Source organism: Sus scrofa, chromosome 13 (genome assembly GCF_054392235.1).
Source record: "Sus scrofa isolate SSC_HxYL_T2T_F1_AM1 chromosome 13, Sscrofa_HxYL_maternal_Yorkshire_Landrace_v2.0, whole genome shotgun sequence".
Taxonomy (NCBI): Eukaryota; Metazoa; Chordata; class Mammalia; order Artiodactyla; family Suidae; genus Sus; species Sus scrofa.
The window spans coordinates 136,670,138-136,684,800 of record NC_139395.1 but is presented as its reverse complement, the minus strand read 5'-3'; the positions used below and the strand labels follow the sequence as shown (position 1 = coordinate 136,684,800).

The 14,663-nt window shown below is 44.5% G+C and overlaps 1 protein-coding gene across 8 annotated transcripts in view; it reads left to right on the top strand.

Annotated features, from left to right (window-relative positions):
* Positions 1-14,663, top strand: part of ABCC5 (ATP binding cassette subfamily C member 5) — an 89,539-nt gene that overhangs the window by 22,873 nt on the left and 52,003 nt on the right. For 3 of the 8 annotated variants that reach the window (XR_014822358.1, NM_001444332.1, XM_021069933.2), the window contains exons 3-9: positions 3,239-3,396; positions 3,856-4,011; positions 4,664-4,811; positions 9,622-9,855; positions 10,006-10,179; positions 11,362-11,509; positions 13,907-14,055. Coding sequence is in view for 7 of the 8 variants with exons in the window: in NM_001444332.1 (NP_001431261.1) it covers positions 3,239-3,396; positions 3,856-4,011; positions 4,664-4,811; positions 9,622-9,855; positions 10,006-10,179; positions 11,362-11,509; positions 13,907-14,055 (1,167 nt within the window). In the remaining variant the exon portion in view is untranslated. Of the gene's footprint in view, positions 1-3,238; positions 3,397-3,855; positions 4,012-4,663; positions 9,012-9,139; positions 9,187-9,621; positions 9,856-10,005; positions 10,180-11,361; positions 11,510-13,906; positions 14,056-14,663 lie in introns of all 8 variants that reach the window. The other 5 variants (XM_084986779.1, XM_084986782.1, XM_084986780.1 and 2 more) reach the window with 5 other exon arrangements.

Below are 14,663 nucleotides of genomic sequence, written 5' to 3'. Positions count from 1 at the left end.
TGGCATATGTTGGTTCCCAGGCCAGGGGTCTAATCGGAGCTGTAGCTGCCGGCCTACACCATAGCCACAGCAATGCAGGATCCAAGCTGTGTCTGCAACCTACACCACAGCTCACAGCAACATCGGATCATGAACCCACTGAGGAAGGCCAGGGATTGGACCCAAAACCTCATGGTTCCTAGTCGGATTCATTTCCACTGCGCCACAACAGGATCTCCAGGTCCAGTCATTTTAGAAATAGATAGTGATGATGGTTGCACAACATTGTGAATATAAGTAACGGCTCTGAATGGTACACTTAAAAATGGTAAAAATAGGATTTCGTGTCGTGGTGCAGCAGAAATGAATCCGACCAGAAATCATGAGGTCGCCGGTTCGATCCCTGGCCTTGCTCAGTGGGTTAAGGATCTGGCGTTGCTGTGAGCTGCAGTGTAGGTCGCAGATGCAGCTCGGATCTGGTGTTGCTGTGGCTGTGGCGTAGGCCAGCAGCTACAGCTCCAATTAGACCCCTAGCCCGGGAACTGCCATGTGCCATGGGTACAACCCTCAAAAGACAGAAAGACAAAAAAAAAAAAAAAAAAAAGGTAAAAATAGCAGTTTTTATGTTGTGCGTTTTGCTGCAATTTAAAAAAAATCCATTTAATTGTGCCATTCAATACCTTCCACCTGACTATCTCAATTGGAAGTAACTACTCTACCATATAGTGACATGATAAAGGCAAATGTCAAGACAAAACTCTGATAGAATTCTTTGATGCCTTCTACGAGATGAGTACATGTAACTAAAATCATATACTCATGGATTGACTTTCAGTATTTGGCAGTACCTATCTGTGTGTGAAGAGAGTTTCAAAGATGAAATTATAAAATCTCATTACAAATCAGCCTTTAACAGATGAAGATTTGCGATTGATTTTCATGAAAGGGAAAACTATTTTAAACCCCAATTAAGTGAAATGTTTCCCCATAAAAGAATTTCATGGGGAATTCTACTAATTCTCATTAGTAGGCTTGTATCACAAAAAAATTGTACTCAATTATTATTAGTATGTTTTGAATATTGGGAATAAACTTTTTGTAGAAACTTGTTTTCTTCTGTAACCTAAGTACCTACATAGTATCCTCTCTTTCGTCTTTTCACTTGCAAAGCCTGAAGTATTTATTGTCTGAACTTTCACAGAAAATTTTGCCAACCCTTTCCTAGAACATTGATGTTTGATTCTTTCTGATAAATGTGTTGAAAGTCTTCACAGTTTCTCTCTGTGCTCCACTTTGGCTGCACCCCACAAGTTTTGATGTGTTATAATTTCTTATCATTTAGGTCAGAATATATACACTAATTTCCACTTGATGTCTTCTTTAACCGTATTATTTAGAAGCACATTGCAATTTCTAGATATTGGGAGATTTTCATGTTACCTTTGTTACTGAATTCTTATTGAATTCCCAGGTGGCCAGAGTACATATTCCATGATGTCAGTCTTTTGAAGTGTGTTGAGGTTTGTTTTATGGCCTAGCATAGTTCTTTTTGGCAGATGTCCAGTGTGTACTCAAGGTGGTATTATTTTGACTTTCTGTCATCTTCTGAAGCTTCAGACTTCAAATAAGCCTAGTCCTTTTCACCTTGTGTACTTACTCTGTATGTATGCTCAGTTTCTGCTTCCTCATAGTGGGTATGTTTGTGTTTTTGTGTATGTTTCTCCTTTCTCAACCCAGTGGTTTTTCTTTTCCTCCCCCGGTTATAGGCAGCTTAAAGGTTAAATAAATCTTAAATAAACAAAAAATAAAAAGTAAACTTTGTTGTGTACTTGAAATCTCAGAAGCTATAAGTGGATTTTTTGGAGCCGTAGTCCCCAGCTGCTAAATAAATGTTTACCTTGTACCTAAGGACTTTATGTGAGTTCACTCTTTTCTTGTCATGTTGTGTTTTTATTTTCTTGAAATGGGTCTACCTCGCCTTTGACAAATGGGAAAAAAATGTGCTTCCTAGTTGCTGTGTACTTTCTTGATATTGAGCAGTACCTTATCTTATCTGAAGGTACATAACTAAGCTGTGAGCTAAAGCTATTATATTGAAGAGAGAGCCACCTCAGCATCCCGGCCACCCCCACGCACGAATCCTTAATCTTTGAGTTGCCTCCGTTCTGTGTGGGAAAGAGGTAGTGTGTCAGAAGAATGAGGCACAGTGCGTTAAGTGGCACTTCACTTCTTCTTGATTTGGGATTTCTTCTTTCTTCCTGGTTCACAGTGATTGCTGGAAATGTTTGTGAGAATATGAGAAAAGGATAAGGTCGCTATAATCCCACTTGAGGAAAAGAACGCTTCTGCAACAGTAACTGCAAAAGTAACTGAGTTAACTTTTAGAGTAAACGGGGGTGAATGTGTCCAGAGTTTTTGGCCCACCCACTTCTGCCACAGTTGGATTTTGAGTTACATGCATTTTTGTTCCTATGATTAATTGGTGTTTGTAAGCTTTGTAGTAAATACGTGTAACTTTGTATTCCCTCTTCTGAGACCCTCTGCTTCGTGCTGCAGAGATCTGAGTCCTGGAGCTCTTTAGCTGTGCAGCCCGGGTGAGAACCCCTGTTGTACCCTCCCTGTTGCTGATGAGAGAGAGAGGAGCCCTGTGTCCATCCTGACTTTTTCTGTATGACAGGGCTGTTTAACCGGGGGTGATTGGGAAGTTTTTGTCATAGAAAATGGGCAGTAGAATTTGCAGTTAGTAGTGAGGTAATGGACTCTCAGTCCACGTTGGGAAATGAAAGATAAAGCCTTTTGGTGATAAAAAATATAAATTTTAAGATGTATAACACGATGAGTGACTCCTAATACAAACCGTGGACTTTAGTTAGTGATCACCTATCAGTTTTGGATTGTCAGTTGAGTCAAATGTTGCGCACTCATGCAAGTTGTTAATAATGGAGCAAACAGATTGGGGGAGGCGGGAGGTGAGGAGGTAGATGGGAACTCTCTGTGTTTCCTGCTCAAATTTTCTGAACCTGAAAGTGCTCCAGAAAATGAAGTCTACTAGTTGGGACATTTTGAGTATCTGGTTTAACATTCCTTAGTGAGTTCATATCACACAAGGTAGCGCTGAACTGCCTGACCCTTGGGATTTCTTGGGTAAGATGAATCTGGTTTGCAGTTTGCTCTGGTAAGTCAGGTGGATTTGCTTCTCTCTTTTTTTCTCATGTTCATCAACTGTGCTTTGGCCTTCTCTCCCTGTCTGTTGAAACAGCTGGATTGCCAGGATGCCTTGGAAACAGCAGCCCGAGCTGAGGGCCTTTCGCTGGATGCCTCCATGCATTCCCAGCTCAGAATCCTGGATGAGGAACATCCCAAGGGAAAATACCATCATAGCTTAAGCGCTCTGAAGCCCATCCGGACCACTTCCAAGTAAGAGGCTCTGCTGGGTAATGGTTGCTCGGTGAAGCACCAAAAACATTTTTGGAAATTTGGCTAAGGAGTTCCTCCTATGGCTCAGTGAATTAAGAACCCGACAGATATCCATGAAGACGTGGGTTCGATCTCTGGCTCAGTGGGTTAAGGATCTGGCATTGCCGCAAGCTTCGGCATAGGTCACAGATGCAGCGTGGATTCAGTGTTGCTGTGGCGGTGGTAGGCCAGCAGCCGCAGCTCCGATTCGACCCTTAGCCCTGGGAACTTCTATATGCTGCAGGTGTGGCTGTAAAAAGAAAAAAAACTAAAAGGGGCTAAGATTAGACCATTTGGGGATGGAGTGTTTGGGGAGACCTGTGTTTAGCCAGGAGCTATGTGTGCTGGCAGTGCGTCACAGGTGTTGTCCAGCCTCTCCCTGGGTTTTGACCATCCTGTGCCTTGGGTCTCTCTCCTCAGACACCAGCACCCAGTGGACAATGCTGGGCTCTTCTCGTGTATGACGTTTTCTTGGCTTTCTCCTCTGGCTCGCATAGCCCACAGGAAGGGGGAGCTCTTAATGGAGGACGTGTGGTCTCTGTCCAAGCATGAGTCTTCCGAGGTGAACTGCAGAAGGTAGGCGTCTCTGGTCCGTCCTGGTCTCCCACGTGCCGGATGCATAGGGCCTGAGCTAGGCATGTGGGTCCGGCAGTGTGAACTCTCAGAGCTCTGTGTCCTTTTAGGAGCAGAGCTGGCCTGCGGAGGGAGGGCAGCCTGGGGATGACTTTCTCTTTGCTCTTTTGCTTTCTCTCCTCTTTCACCTTTAATCCTGTTTTAACCACGGGCTTTCTCTCTCTCTCTCAGCCCGGCATCTCTTCCCGAGTCTGCAGGGGGATTATGTTGCTGCCTTGTGACAGAATACATTTTTGTGGTAGCCGATTATCATGATTAAAATCTAGTTTACCACGTTACATTTTACCACAGGATCCTTCAGAAAGGGTTGGGGACCCTTGAGAAAGGAAGTTCTTATCCACAGACAAATTCTATTCAGGGATAATTTTTCTGGGTGGAAGGAAGGACTTTTGTTCTCATCATTTTCTGAATCCTGAGAGGCTCCCTCTATGGGGTAAATATATAGTTACCCAGGAAGGGTCTTTTTTCCCCAAGAAGGTGCAGACTGGGTACATAATTTCCAAGGAGAGACTGGTGCGAGTGGCGGCAGGGGGGAGGCTGGGGTGTGCGTGTTCCCTGGGGAGACATGTAACAGAGGACATGTGCCCTTGTCAAGACTAGAGAGGCTGTGGCAAGAGGAGCTGAATGAAGTCGGGCCAGACGCTGCTTCCCTCCGGAGGGTTGTGTGGACCTTCTGCCGTACCAGGCTCATCCTCTCCATCGTGTGCCTGATGATCACGCAGCTGGCTGGCTTCAGTGGACCAGTAAGTCCTAACCATCCTTTCTGACAGTCTCCAGGGACCCGGCCGTGGCCAGCTCTAACCTTCTTGTTCTGTTGCAGGGGTTGCGCTCACCTTTGGGCTAGTTAGCGGCCTTAGAGATGCCTCCAGGTCTGTTGAAAGGGAACAGTTGTTGTTGGGGTGAATGGTGGTTTCTCAGAAGTGGAAGGACGAGGGGGCTATGTCGACAGAGAAGAAGTGGAACCAGCTTGCTCTCCTGGGGTTGGGGGTGAAGCTGAACGAGGCCGGCTCTGCACAGGGCCGTGCTGCTCTGCTGCTTGTTGACATGTACTGATGGTCCTGGTTTGGGAAATGGGTCTTGTGGCACCAGGAGTGGGCGAGAGCAGTGTTTTGTGGCGTAGGCTGTTGAGTTGGTACTGGTGACACACTGAACGTCTGGGACCAGAGGTGTCACGTGTTTGATGGCTCTTCTGGCACATGAGTCCTCAAGAAACTGGAGGCGTGTTGAGGTTTCTAGAGTCTAACCTAAAATCCGTTTTAAGTTTCGGTTTATAGTGTAAACCTGTGTGGCAGGTGTTGGGTGGCAGCCCTGGTTTTCCTGGTGTTGCCAAAGCAGAATAGGGGACAAGAGCAACATTCACACTGGGTTCTGGACACCTTTTTCTTACACCTGCTGTGCTGCCTTACACTTGAGACTTTGATTAAATCTATTCTCTACATATTTGCCTTGAGGCATCGGAGCAGTAGTACTCTGTTTTCTGTGCATTTTCCCTCTGTGGGTAAGCTGGAGGTTCATGGTTTGGTAAGTATGGGCGTAAGATGCATGGTAATTAGGTAAAACTAATTTGCAGTTTTTCTGTGGTGGTTTTTTTTTTTTTCCAATTTGTTTGTTTGTCTGTCTTTGTTTTTAAGTGTTTGATGCCTTTTAAAAGTTTTGATCTCTTTTCTGAAGCAGAGAGCACTACTTGGGTTCCTTATTAATTGACCAACTAACACACTTTTGTATAAGTTTTCGATAAGAGGGACTTTGTAACTGAGTATCATATCACTGACCAAAATGGCCAAACGTTTTCGTAGGACCAGCTTCCCCCAAGAAGAGCTTCTGTCATTGTTTCACTACAGGGCTGGTGGCTGCTCTGATCTTGTGAAGAATTCTTTCAGCTGGGTAGCACGGTATACAGGCTTTCTTGATTCCATTTGGCCAGTGCAAGAATTTCATTGGCTCCTCCCACCTCCCCCCCTCCCCCCAAATTCCATGTAGTGCTGGGATTTTCATTTTTGACCTGGGGAGGAAAGTTACTTAGGCTTGTTCAGCTTGGGGACCTTACAGTCACTCCCTTGAGCATCCACATAGCCCTTCATCTCCTAAGGCACAGCGCACTGGAATACTAATCTCTAATAGACTTTTCTAGGTGCCAGGGAAAGCTGAGAGTCTTCCTTTAAGAGGAAAACAGTGCACGCTTTTCCTTCTTTCTACCCTCTTGGGGAAGGGCACCTTAAGGCCTGTGTTATTTCAGGAGTTTTCCCCCAAGAACATCAAGAAAGCAGTGGTCCCATCCGTGATCTCTCCGAAGAACAAAAAAAGATTTCAAACTGTAGACAATGCAAACTTCTTGTTTTGGAGCTCCAATTCTAACAAACGTCTTTTTGATTGGAAATTGAAGAATCAGGCCACGTTTGAGATTGGTACTAGCAATGGGCATAACTTCCATCTATGGATTTAAATCCTTTGGAGGAACATCCATTTTAGATTTTTGCAGATGTCCTCATGTGGCAGGGCTTTCCAAGTGGCTTGGTCTGTTCTTCCAGAAATCTGCGTAAGAACTGATTCCCCATATATCATATTTTTTTTAATCTCCCCAGGCCTCCCGAAACCTTGGTAGCCAAATGAAACACAGTCAAGTGACTGTGTTTTGTTTCGTTTTTTTTAACTGCTGGCCCTCTGAGGCTGGACGTTTCTGCACCAGATAATCGAAGGTTTCAGTGATGCCAGTGGACCAGCACTCTGTGCTCGGAGTCCAAGGATCCCCATAGTGTTAATGGAATCTCTAAGGGTGTGGTCCTGACCTATGAGTGGCCAAATTGTTAACCCTGGAGAGATGATTTGTGGCCTTCTTGAAATAAAACAGTTTGAAAAGACCAGGCCTGACCTCTGATCTGTGTGTAAAGAATTAGCATCCGCCCTGTAGATCTGCAAGAGAAGGCTCCCTCCTGCAGTGCTATCTCTTGGTGAATGCTAACTCTGCTCACGGGCCTTTTGGGGAAAGGACAGTGAAAAGCCTCTAGAGAGGTAAGTTTCCCACCCTTCCAACCTCTCTCCAGCTGCAGCTTGCTTGGTGCTGTCAGAATCTGGATTTGGGGGGAGTGTCTCTGTAGTGGAACCAGTGACAGAAGCTGTTCTTTAGAATTTTCAGGATGGCTGTATTCTGCGGTCAGAATGAGAGAGTCAAGCTGGGCAGAATCTCTCGCCAAGAGTTCAGGTAAGGTAAAGTTTATTCACTGGGAATGCTTTCCACAGCCAGACAGCTATGCTGACAATCTCGAGTTTTCTCCCAGTTTGTTTAAATTTAAATGATGCATTTGTAACCTTTTAAAACTCAATTTGGGTTGGATTTTTCATGAAAACCTTTTTTTTTCAATCCCCCTGTATCCCATACAAAATGGTTTGAAATGTAATTGTTTTTTTAAAAACCCTGTGTGTTGGAAATTCTTTAATCTGCTGTTTCCTCTCCCCCCCCCCCGAAAATTTTGCACAGTGTAAAGCATTCGTTCTGTCTTTTACCTTCCCCTGCTCCTCCCCCCTGGGAGGTTCTAATGCTATTACCCGGTGCTGAAAAATGGCACAATAAAGGTTATGGGAAGGAAGGAACCCCAAACTACAACCTGCTGTCCTTTCACGCCTTCCTTTGGAGACTGCTCCGTCAGTGCCGAGGTGTGTGAGAAAAGGCTTTACCGCGCCACCATCTTTCTGAGTTGCTTCACGGGAGGAAAATGGGGTTTTGACCCTGCCATTCAGTGACTCAGTTCCACATTTTGGATTGCTTCCTGGAAAAGAAGCCAATCTTCTTGCTAGGAAACCAACAACCCGGCCGTATGCAGTGGTGACCCAAACAGTGGATATAAAACCTAAAAGTCTGAGGGAGGGGAGAGATTGGGATACAGTAGTTCCTGGAGTCTGAAGTCTCCTAGTTATTTGATCAGGTTATTTACTGAGATTTGACCTAAATCTGATTGGGGGAGCGGGATCTCTTAGGATCTAGTCAACATCTGGTATTAATTTCCTCTCAGGAAAAACAAGAAATACTGATTCACCCGGGGACCGTCTGGGTTCTGGAATTCAGCGTTAGTTGCTTCAGGACAATTGCTTCTGGCCCCCATTTTTGTCTGTCACTCAAGTGCTGGTTTCCAGCTACAGTCCCCTTTGCTATAAAGGATCGAAGTAGATGGGTGGATGGGTTCCTCCTTAATTTTATTTTCTTCCTTCTGGGAGGGGGATTGGCTTGGCTTTCTTTTGTGGTGGTTTGTTTTGTTTCATTTTTGGCAAAATCAACGTTAGCTGCAAGGACTCAAAAAGACTCTGAAGGATGCCACCGGTTTTCCCTTGAGGCCTAGATTTTTGTCTTCCATCCGGAGCAGAGGTCACTCCTGACAGCCTAGTGAACGAATAGCGCCAGTGATTTTAAGCAGAGCCACCTCTTTGGGGAGTGTTTCATTTTTTTTTTTTTTTTTTTTAAATTCTCTTTCCTTAGCAGCAAGGTCTTTATTCCTGGAGAATTTCCTCTATTGCAGACTCACTGCAACCTCAGGAGCCCTAACCGATTAAGTGCTGTCAGCTTGATGCGCTACTCCGGACTCTGGAAACAGATACTGGTTCTATGCTGTATTTCCACTGTGTGTAGTTAAAACGACGGTCGAGGCCAGATGACCTGTTAGCTGGCTAGTCCTGTATAACTCGACTCTGTATGTTCCCATGTATGTTATCGCAATGCTCCTCCTGTTGTACAGTGTCTGTGAGATGCTCTTTGAAGATGGTACTTTTTTTTTTTCGTTTTCAATAAAAGTACATTACCTCCCACTTCCTGGTATTTAATCCTGTTGCTGAATGTGCCTTGTGTGAGTGTGTGCTCCGGCGTTGCAGGACCTCAGAGCTGGAGGTGGCACTCGGTGGTTCTTGGGGGCTGGCTGCCTTCCCGCCCTGCAGGTGGTGGTAGACATGTGCCTGAGGTAACATGTTTTTGTTTTTGGGAGGGAGCGGGGCGTGGGGGAGGGCCCGAGGGAGGGTCTCTGGATTGTGGATAGGCTGCTTTGTTTGCTCTCTTCTGTACTATTAAACTGCTGATGTTTATTTTCAGGAATGTTTTGCAAATGCACTTCTCACTCTTCCCCAGTCCAACTGTAGGTACACTGTTCCTTTTTATCAAATAAGCACGTTTGAAACGATCCAAAAAAAAAAAAAAGGTCTTAATTTCATGTAAAGAAATGTATCATTGTGTGGAGATACTGGAATAAGGTCACCTAGATACTTTTTAATGACTGTGTGTTGAGAATGAATTTCAGCTCATGGACAGGTTTATGTTACATTAGAAAGAGTAATGGTGTTGGTGGTGTCCAGAAGGAAGCAAGTTTCCAATTAGACCTCCCTCTTGTAAAATGCCCTGCGTAAATTGCCGCAGGCGGGCCGTCCGCAATATTTGGTCCTCCGAGAAGGTCTTTCTCCGCTTAGGCACTTGTCATTGTACAGTGGAGCGGCCTCCTCTTTCTAACTTAACATAAAACTGGCGTGGTGTGTGGGTGCTGTGGAGAGGCTGACGGCGGTGTGTGTTTCTCCCTATAGGCCTTCGTGGTGAAACACCTCCTGGAGTACACCCAGGACACAGAGTCTAACCTCCAATACAGTTTGCTATTAGTCCTGGGCCTCCTGCTGACAGAAATCGTGCGTTCTTGGTCACTTGCACTGACTTGGGCGTTGAATTACCGAACCGGGGTCCGCTTGCGGGGGGCTATCCTGACCATGGCGTTTAAGAAGATCCTTAAGCTGAAGAACATTAAGGAGAAGTCCGTGGGTGAGGTGAGTGAGCCGTGTTTGCTTCGGGGCAGAGAGGAAGCTCCCGGCTTGATCTCTTCCCTCCTTTGGGTCCTTTCTCTGTCCTTCATCTTCCTCCTGAGACCGTGGCCTGCATCCTTTCAGCATCCTTTCACTGCTCTTTGTGTCTCGTAGCTCATCAACCTGTGCTCCAATGATGGGCAGAGGATGTTCGAGGCAGCCGCCGTTGGCAGCTTGTTGGCTGGAGGACCCGTTATTGCCATCCTGGGCATGGTTTATAATGTAATTATTCTGGGACCAACAGGCTTCCTGGGATCAGCTGTTTTTATCCTCTTTTATCCTGCAATGGTGAGTAAGCCTCCTTATCCTAGGTTGGCAGCTTCTCCTCAGATGAGTTCCCTCCATTAGATTGTGTATAATAAGCACCACTGAGGTATCACATCTTTGGAAATTTCCCGTAAGCAGGCACTTGGTTTAGAAATGTCTGGAAAGAACTAGACAGGGAGTTCCTGTCATGGTGCAGTGGAAATGAATCCATCTAGGAACCATGAAGTTGTGGGTTCGATCCCTGGTCTTGTGCAGTGGATTAAGGATCTGGCGTTGCCGTGAACTGCGGTGCAGGTTGCAGACGCAGCTCGGATCTGGCATTGCTGTGGCTGTGGTGTAGGCTGGCAGCTGCAGCTCCAATTAGACCCCTAACCTGGGAACCTCCATATGCCGCAGGTGTGGCCCTAAAAAGACCAAAAAAAAAAAAAAAAAAAAAGAGCTAGACAGTGTTGAGTGCATACAGGCAGAATTTTGACTTCAGAGAAAAGTCAGATGAGACTTTAATAAAGGCAGTAGCTCTTCAATGAGATTAAAAAAGGAGTATGGGAGTTCCCATTGTGGCTCAGAGGAAATGAAACTGACTAGTATCCATGAGGACGTGGGTTCGATCTCTGGTCTTGCTCAATGGGTTAAGGATCTGGCATTGCTGTGAGCTGTGGTTTAGGTCGGAGATGTGGTTGGGATCTGGCATGACTGTGGCTGTGGCTGTGGCTGGCAACTGCAGCTCTGATTAGATCCCTAGCCTGGGAACGTCCATATGCACAGGTGAGGTCCTAAAAGGCAAAAAAAAAAAAAAAAAAAAAAGGGCGGGGCAGTTGGGGTGGGTGGGTGAAGGAGAAGGTCAGCAGGTCACATAGGAGTGTGAGCGTCACTCCACCTCAAGTAGATGCTGACTGATAGGCTCTCCCCTCCCCTTTGGTAGCATAGATAGCTGTGGTTTCTCTGAGGATAAGTGCTTACTTGTCTTTACTCTCTTACAAAGAGATAAGTATTAAATACTACTTGATGGTCATTTAAAAGACCATTAATAGATCACCTAATAGACTTTAATAGATCATTTTAATAGACTTTTATTAAAAAGAAGTACAACTACAAGATTCTCACTTTATCATAATCTTAAGGGGATTTATTTCCCACAAAGACTCAGAGAGCTCTTAAATCCAAATAAGCTCTGACTTGGCATGACATCCTTTTTCCTTTTAGATGTTTGTGTCACGGATCACTGCATATTTCAGGAGAAAATGTGTGACCATCACAGATGACCGTGTCCAAAAGATGAATGAAGTCCTTACCTACATTAAATTTATTAAAATGTATGCCTGGGTCAAAGCATTCTCTCAGAGTGTGCAAAGTAAGTTTAAAGACTTTGTATGTGTATATGGTAGAAAGACTTCCTGGGCTTCTTTGCTTCCTGAGCACATTAGCTACCGAAAATCCTCATGACACAGGATCATAATGTCTTAGGTTCTTATACTATCTTATGAGCTTTATGTTGATAAGGATCTTGGAGACTGGCACCCACAACCTCATCGTACAAAGAGGAAATTGAGACCTAAGAAAATTGGGATTTTTTTTTTTCCCCCAAGATAACTCAGCTGGGCATGAGTAATTCATTCATTTTTAGTGGTCCCCCCCACCCCGTACTCTCATCCAGCTTATAATTTTCTGGTCTGGCCATGACGACATCACAGAAAACAGTATCAGGTAGCTGCTGAGAGCCCTGCCCCTGCTCCCTCCATGGTGGGAGCACGTACACCACAGGAGGGTGGGTACAGGATCCTGAGGACAGTGCCAGGGGGAAGTCAAGACAGCTGGACTCTGGGCCCTGCCCTGCCACTCATGCACAGAGCTTTCTTAATTTTTTTTTTTCCAAATAATTGATTTGTATCTAGTCACAGGGTTCTCAGTGCCTGGCCCTGTCCTAATCTGTAAATTCGTTGCAGACATAAGCATGTTGTATGTACATGTCACAAAGCTTGGAGGAATAATTACCCCAGGCTGGGCATTTAAGAAGATCTCAACAAAAGTTGAAATCTTGAGCCTTAAAAAAGGTGAAATTTCAAAGGAACACATTTAAAGGCACTTTAGAGTTCTAATAAGTAGATATAGTTCCATTAAAACTTAATTTAAATATAAAAGATAGGGGCTGTAGAGTTCCCATTGTGGTTCAGCGGGTTAAAGACCTGACATTGTCTTCATGAGGATGTGGGTTTGAGTCCTAGCCTTGCTCAGTGGATTAAGATCCGGTGTTGCCTCAAGCTGTGACATAGGTCACCCATGCAGCTCGGATCCAGTGTTACTGTGGCTGAGGCATAGGTCATAGATGTGGCTCAGATCTGGCGTTGCTGTGGCTGTGGTGAAGGCCAGCAGCTGCATCTCTGATTAGACCCCTAGCCTGGGAACTTCCATATGCTGCAAGTAAGGCTGTAAAAAAGGAGAAAAAAAAATAAAATATATATATATATATCATCTGTGAGCTATCTTGAATACATCCCAGTTTAAAAGTTTGTGCAATTTGGAGTTGAACAGAAATGCAGTTATTCAGATCAAAGAAGCTGTTTTATTTCCAATGCTTGGTTTGAATAAACTTTCAGGAACGTTGTGTCCACTTCATAAAATTTATCAATTATGAGTCGTCATCCAGAGGAGGGTGATCACTCAGACATGTCCAACAGTCTGTTAGGCTCCCTCATCTAGTAGTGGGTTTATTGATAATAGTATGGAGCAATTGGGTGCTGCTAACAGGACATCTGCCAAGCGTGTTGTTGGCAGGGTCACTGCTGATGGTCCCTTCTGGCTCTCAGATCCTAATTTTCTGTTTCATAATCTTCTTTCTGAGATTCTAGTCATCTTTCATCCCCTGGCTTTGGTCTCTTTACCTATGTATATTAGCTTGAAAAGAGCATTCTTGCTCATTATAGACTTGGGCAAGGCATATGATAAATGTTAAAGCAATGAGTTGAATTTTTTAAAAAGTATGACTTAAAAAAGAGCTGACTCTAAAGGCAGTTCCCAGTGTTTGAGGCAGTGGTGATACCTTTAAGGTCAGTGCATAGCCACATAGAAGAATTGGTTTTATGTTTAGAAATTTGTTTGAGAACACCTCACTGCTTTGTTGTTGTACTTTCTGTGTCATGGTCTTTAGTACTCCCTCGTTGCTCTGTTAATAAGGTTGTCAATTTTGCAAATAGAAAAAAAAGTCCTGCTTACAAAAATTATATTTCACTCATTTTCTTCCATTTATCCTTACTGTTTTTTGGGTGAAAGGCTTTATCCTTGCACCAACACACAGTAGGCACCCAAGTAAATCTTACTTCCTTTTTAATTCTCTGCTAGTGTTGTATAGTCTTTCCTATAAGTACCTAAACCAGGAATAAATAACCCAGGCAAGCAAACAAAACTGCTAGTGGCAGATACCATCAATGTATGTGTCCTTACATAAGAAATCTGCAAACAGAATCAAATGACGGCAGAAGATGATCTTTGTACTGATATGCAGTGACTGTTTTCTGTTCAATTCATTCCTGTGACTCGATCCATTTCAGACCTCAGGCTTGCATGCCAGCTTTTATGATCGTAGTTGATGGTCATATTGATCTAGTGTTTTTTTGCATCATAGCTGTTACAGGGTCATTTTAAAACCTATAGTGGCTGAAGATCTACCAGCTATTCTTTGGTGACAAAGGAGCAATACCCCAAGGTTCCTTTCAACTTGCTTTTTAGAAAGTGGCTTGTTTTTTATTCTTAGAAATCCGAGAGGAGGAACGTCGGATGTTGGAAAAGGCTGGGTACTTTCAGAGCATCACGGTTGGTGTGGCTCCCATTGTCATGGTGATTGCCAGCGTGGTGACCTTCTCTGTTCACATGACCCTTGGCTTTGATCTGACAGCAGCACAGGTCAGTGAACCCTTGGGGCTTGGGGGCCGTTTAGAAGTATCACATATAGAGAGAGCCGCTCTGTTACTGGATTTGGATTTTTTCATTTACACAGTTCATCCGAGAAGTGGAAGAGTGGGGATTTAGCCCTCGTGCACAAAGAGTGTACAGGTTGTTTTTAGCCAACCCGACTTTGGGTTTAATTCTGAAAATACAGATCATCATTTGGTTCAGATTCACTGAGAACATTAATTGGCATTCTTATAAAAACTCGACCTTTGGAGTTCCCATCATGGTTCAGCAGAAACGAATCTAATATCCATGAGGACACAGGTTCGATCCCTGGCCTTGCTCAGTGGGTTAAGGATCCGGCGTTGCCGTGAGCTATGGTGTAGGTCACAGACAAGGCTCAGGTCTGGCTTTGCTGAGGCTTTGGTCTAGGCCGGCGGCTATGGCTCCAATTGGACCCCTAGCCTGGGAACCTCCATATGCCGTGGGTGCAGCCGTAAAGAGACAAAAAAATTTAAAAATAAAACAAATAACTGGACCTTTAGAAAGACACATCTGACTGGTACCAACACTTGGCAGTCAAATTGCAGCCCTCTGTAAATCTGAAAGGCAGTTGATGA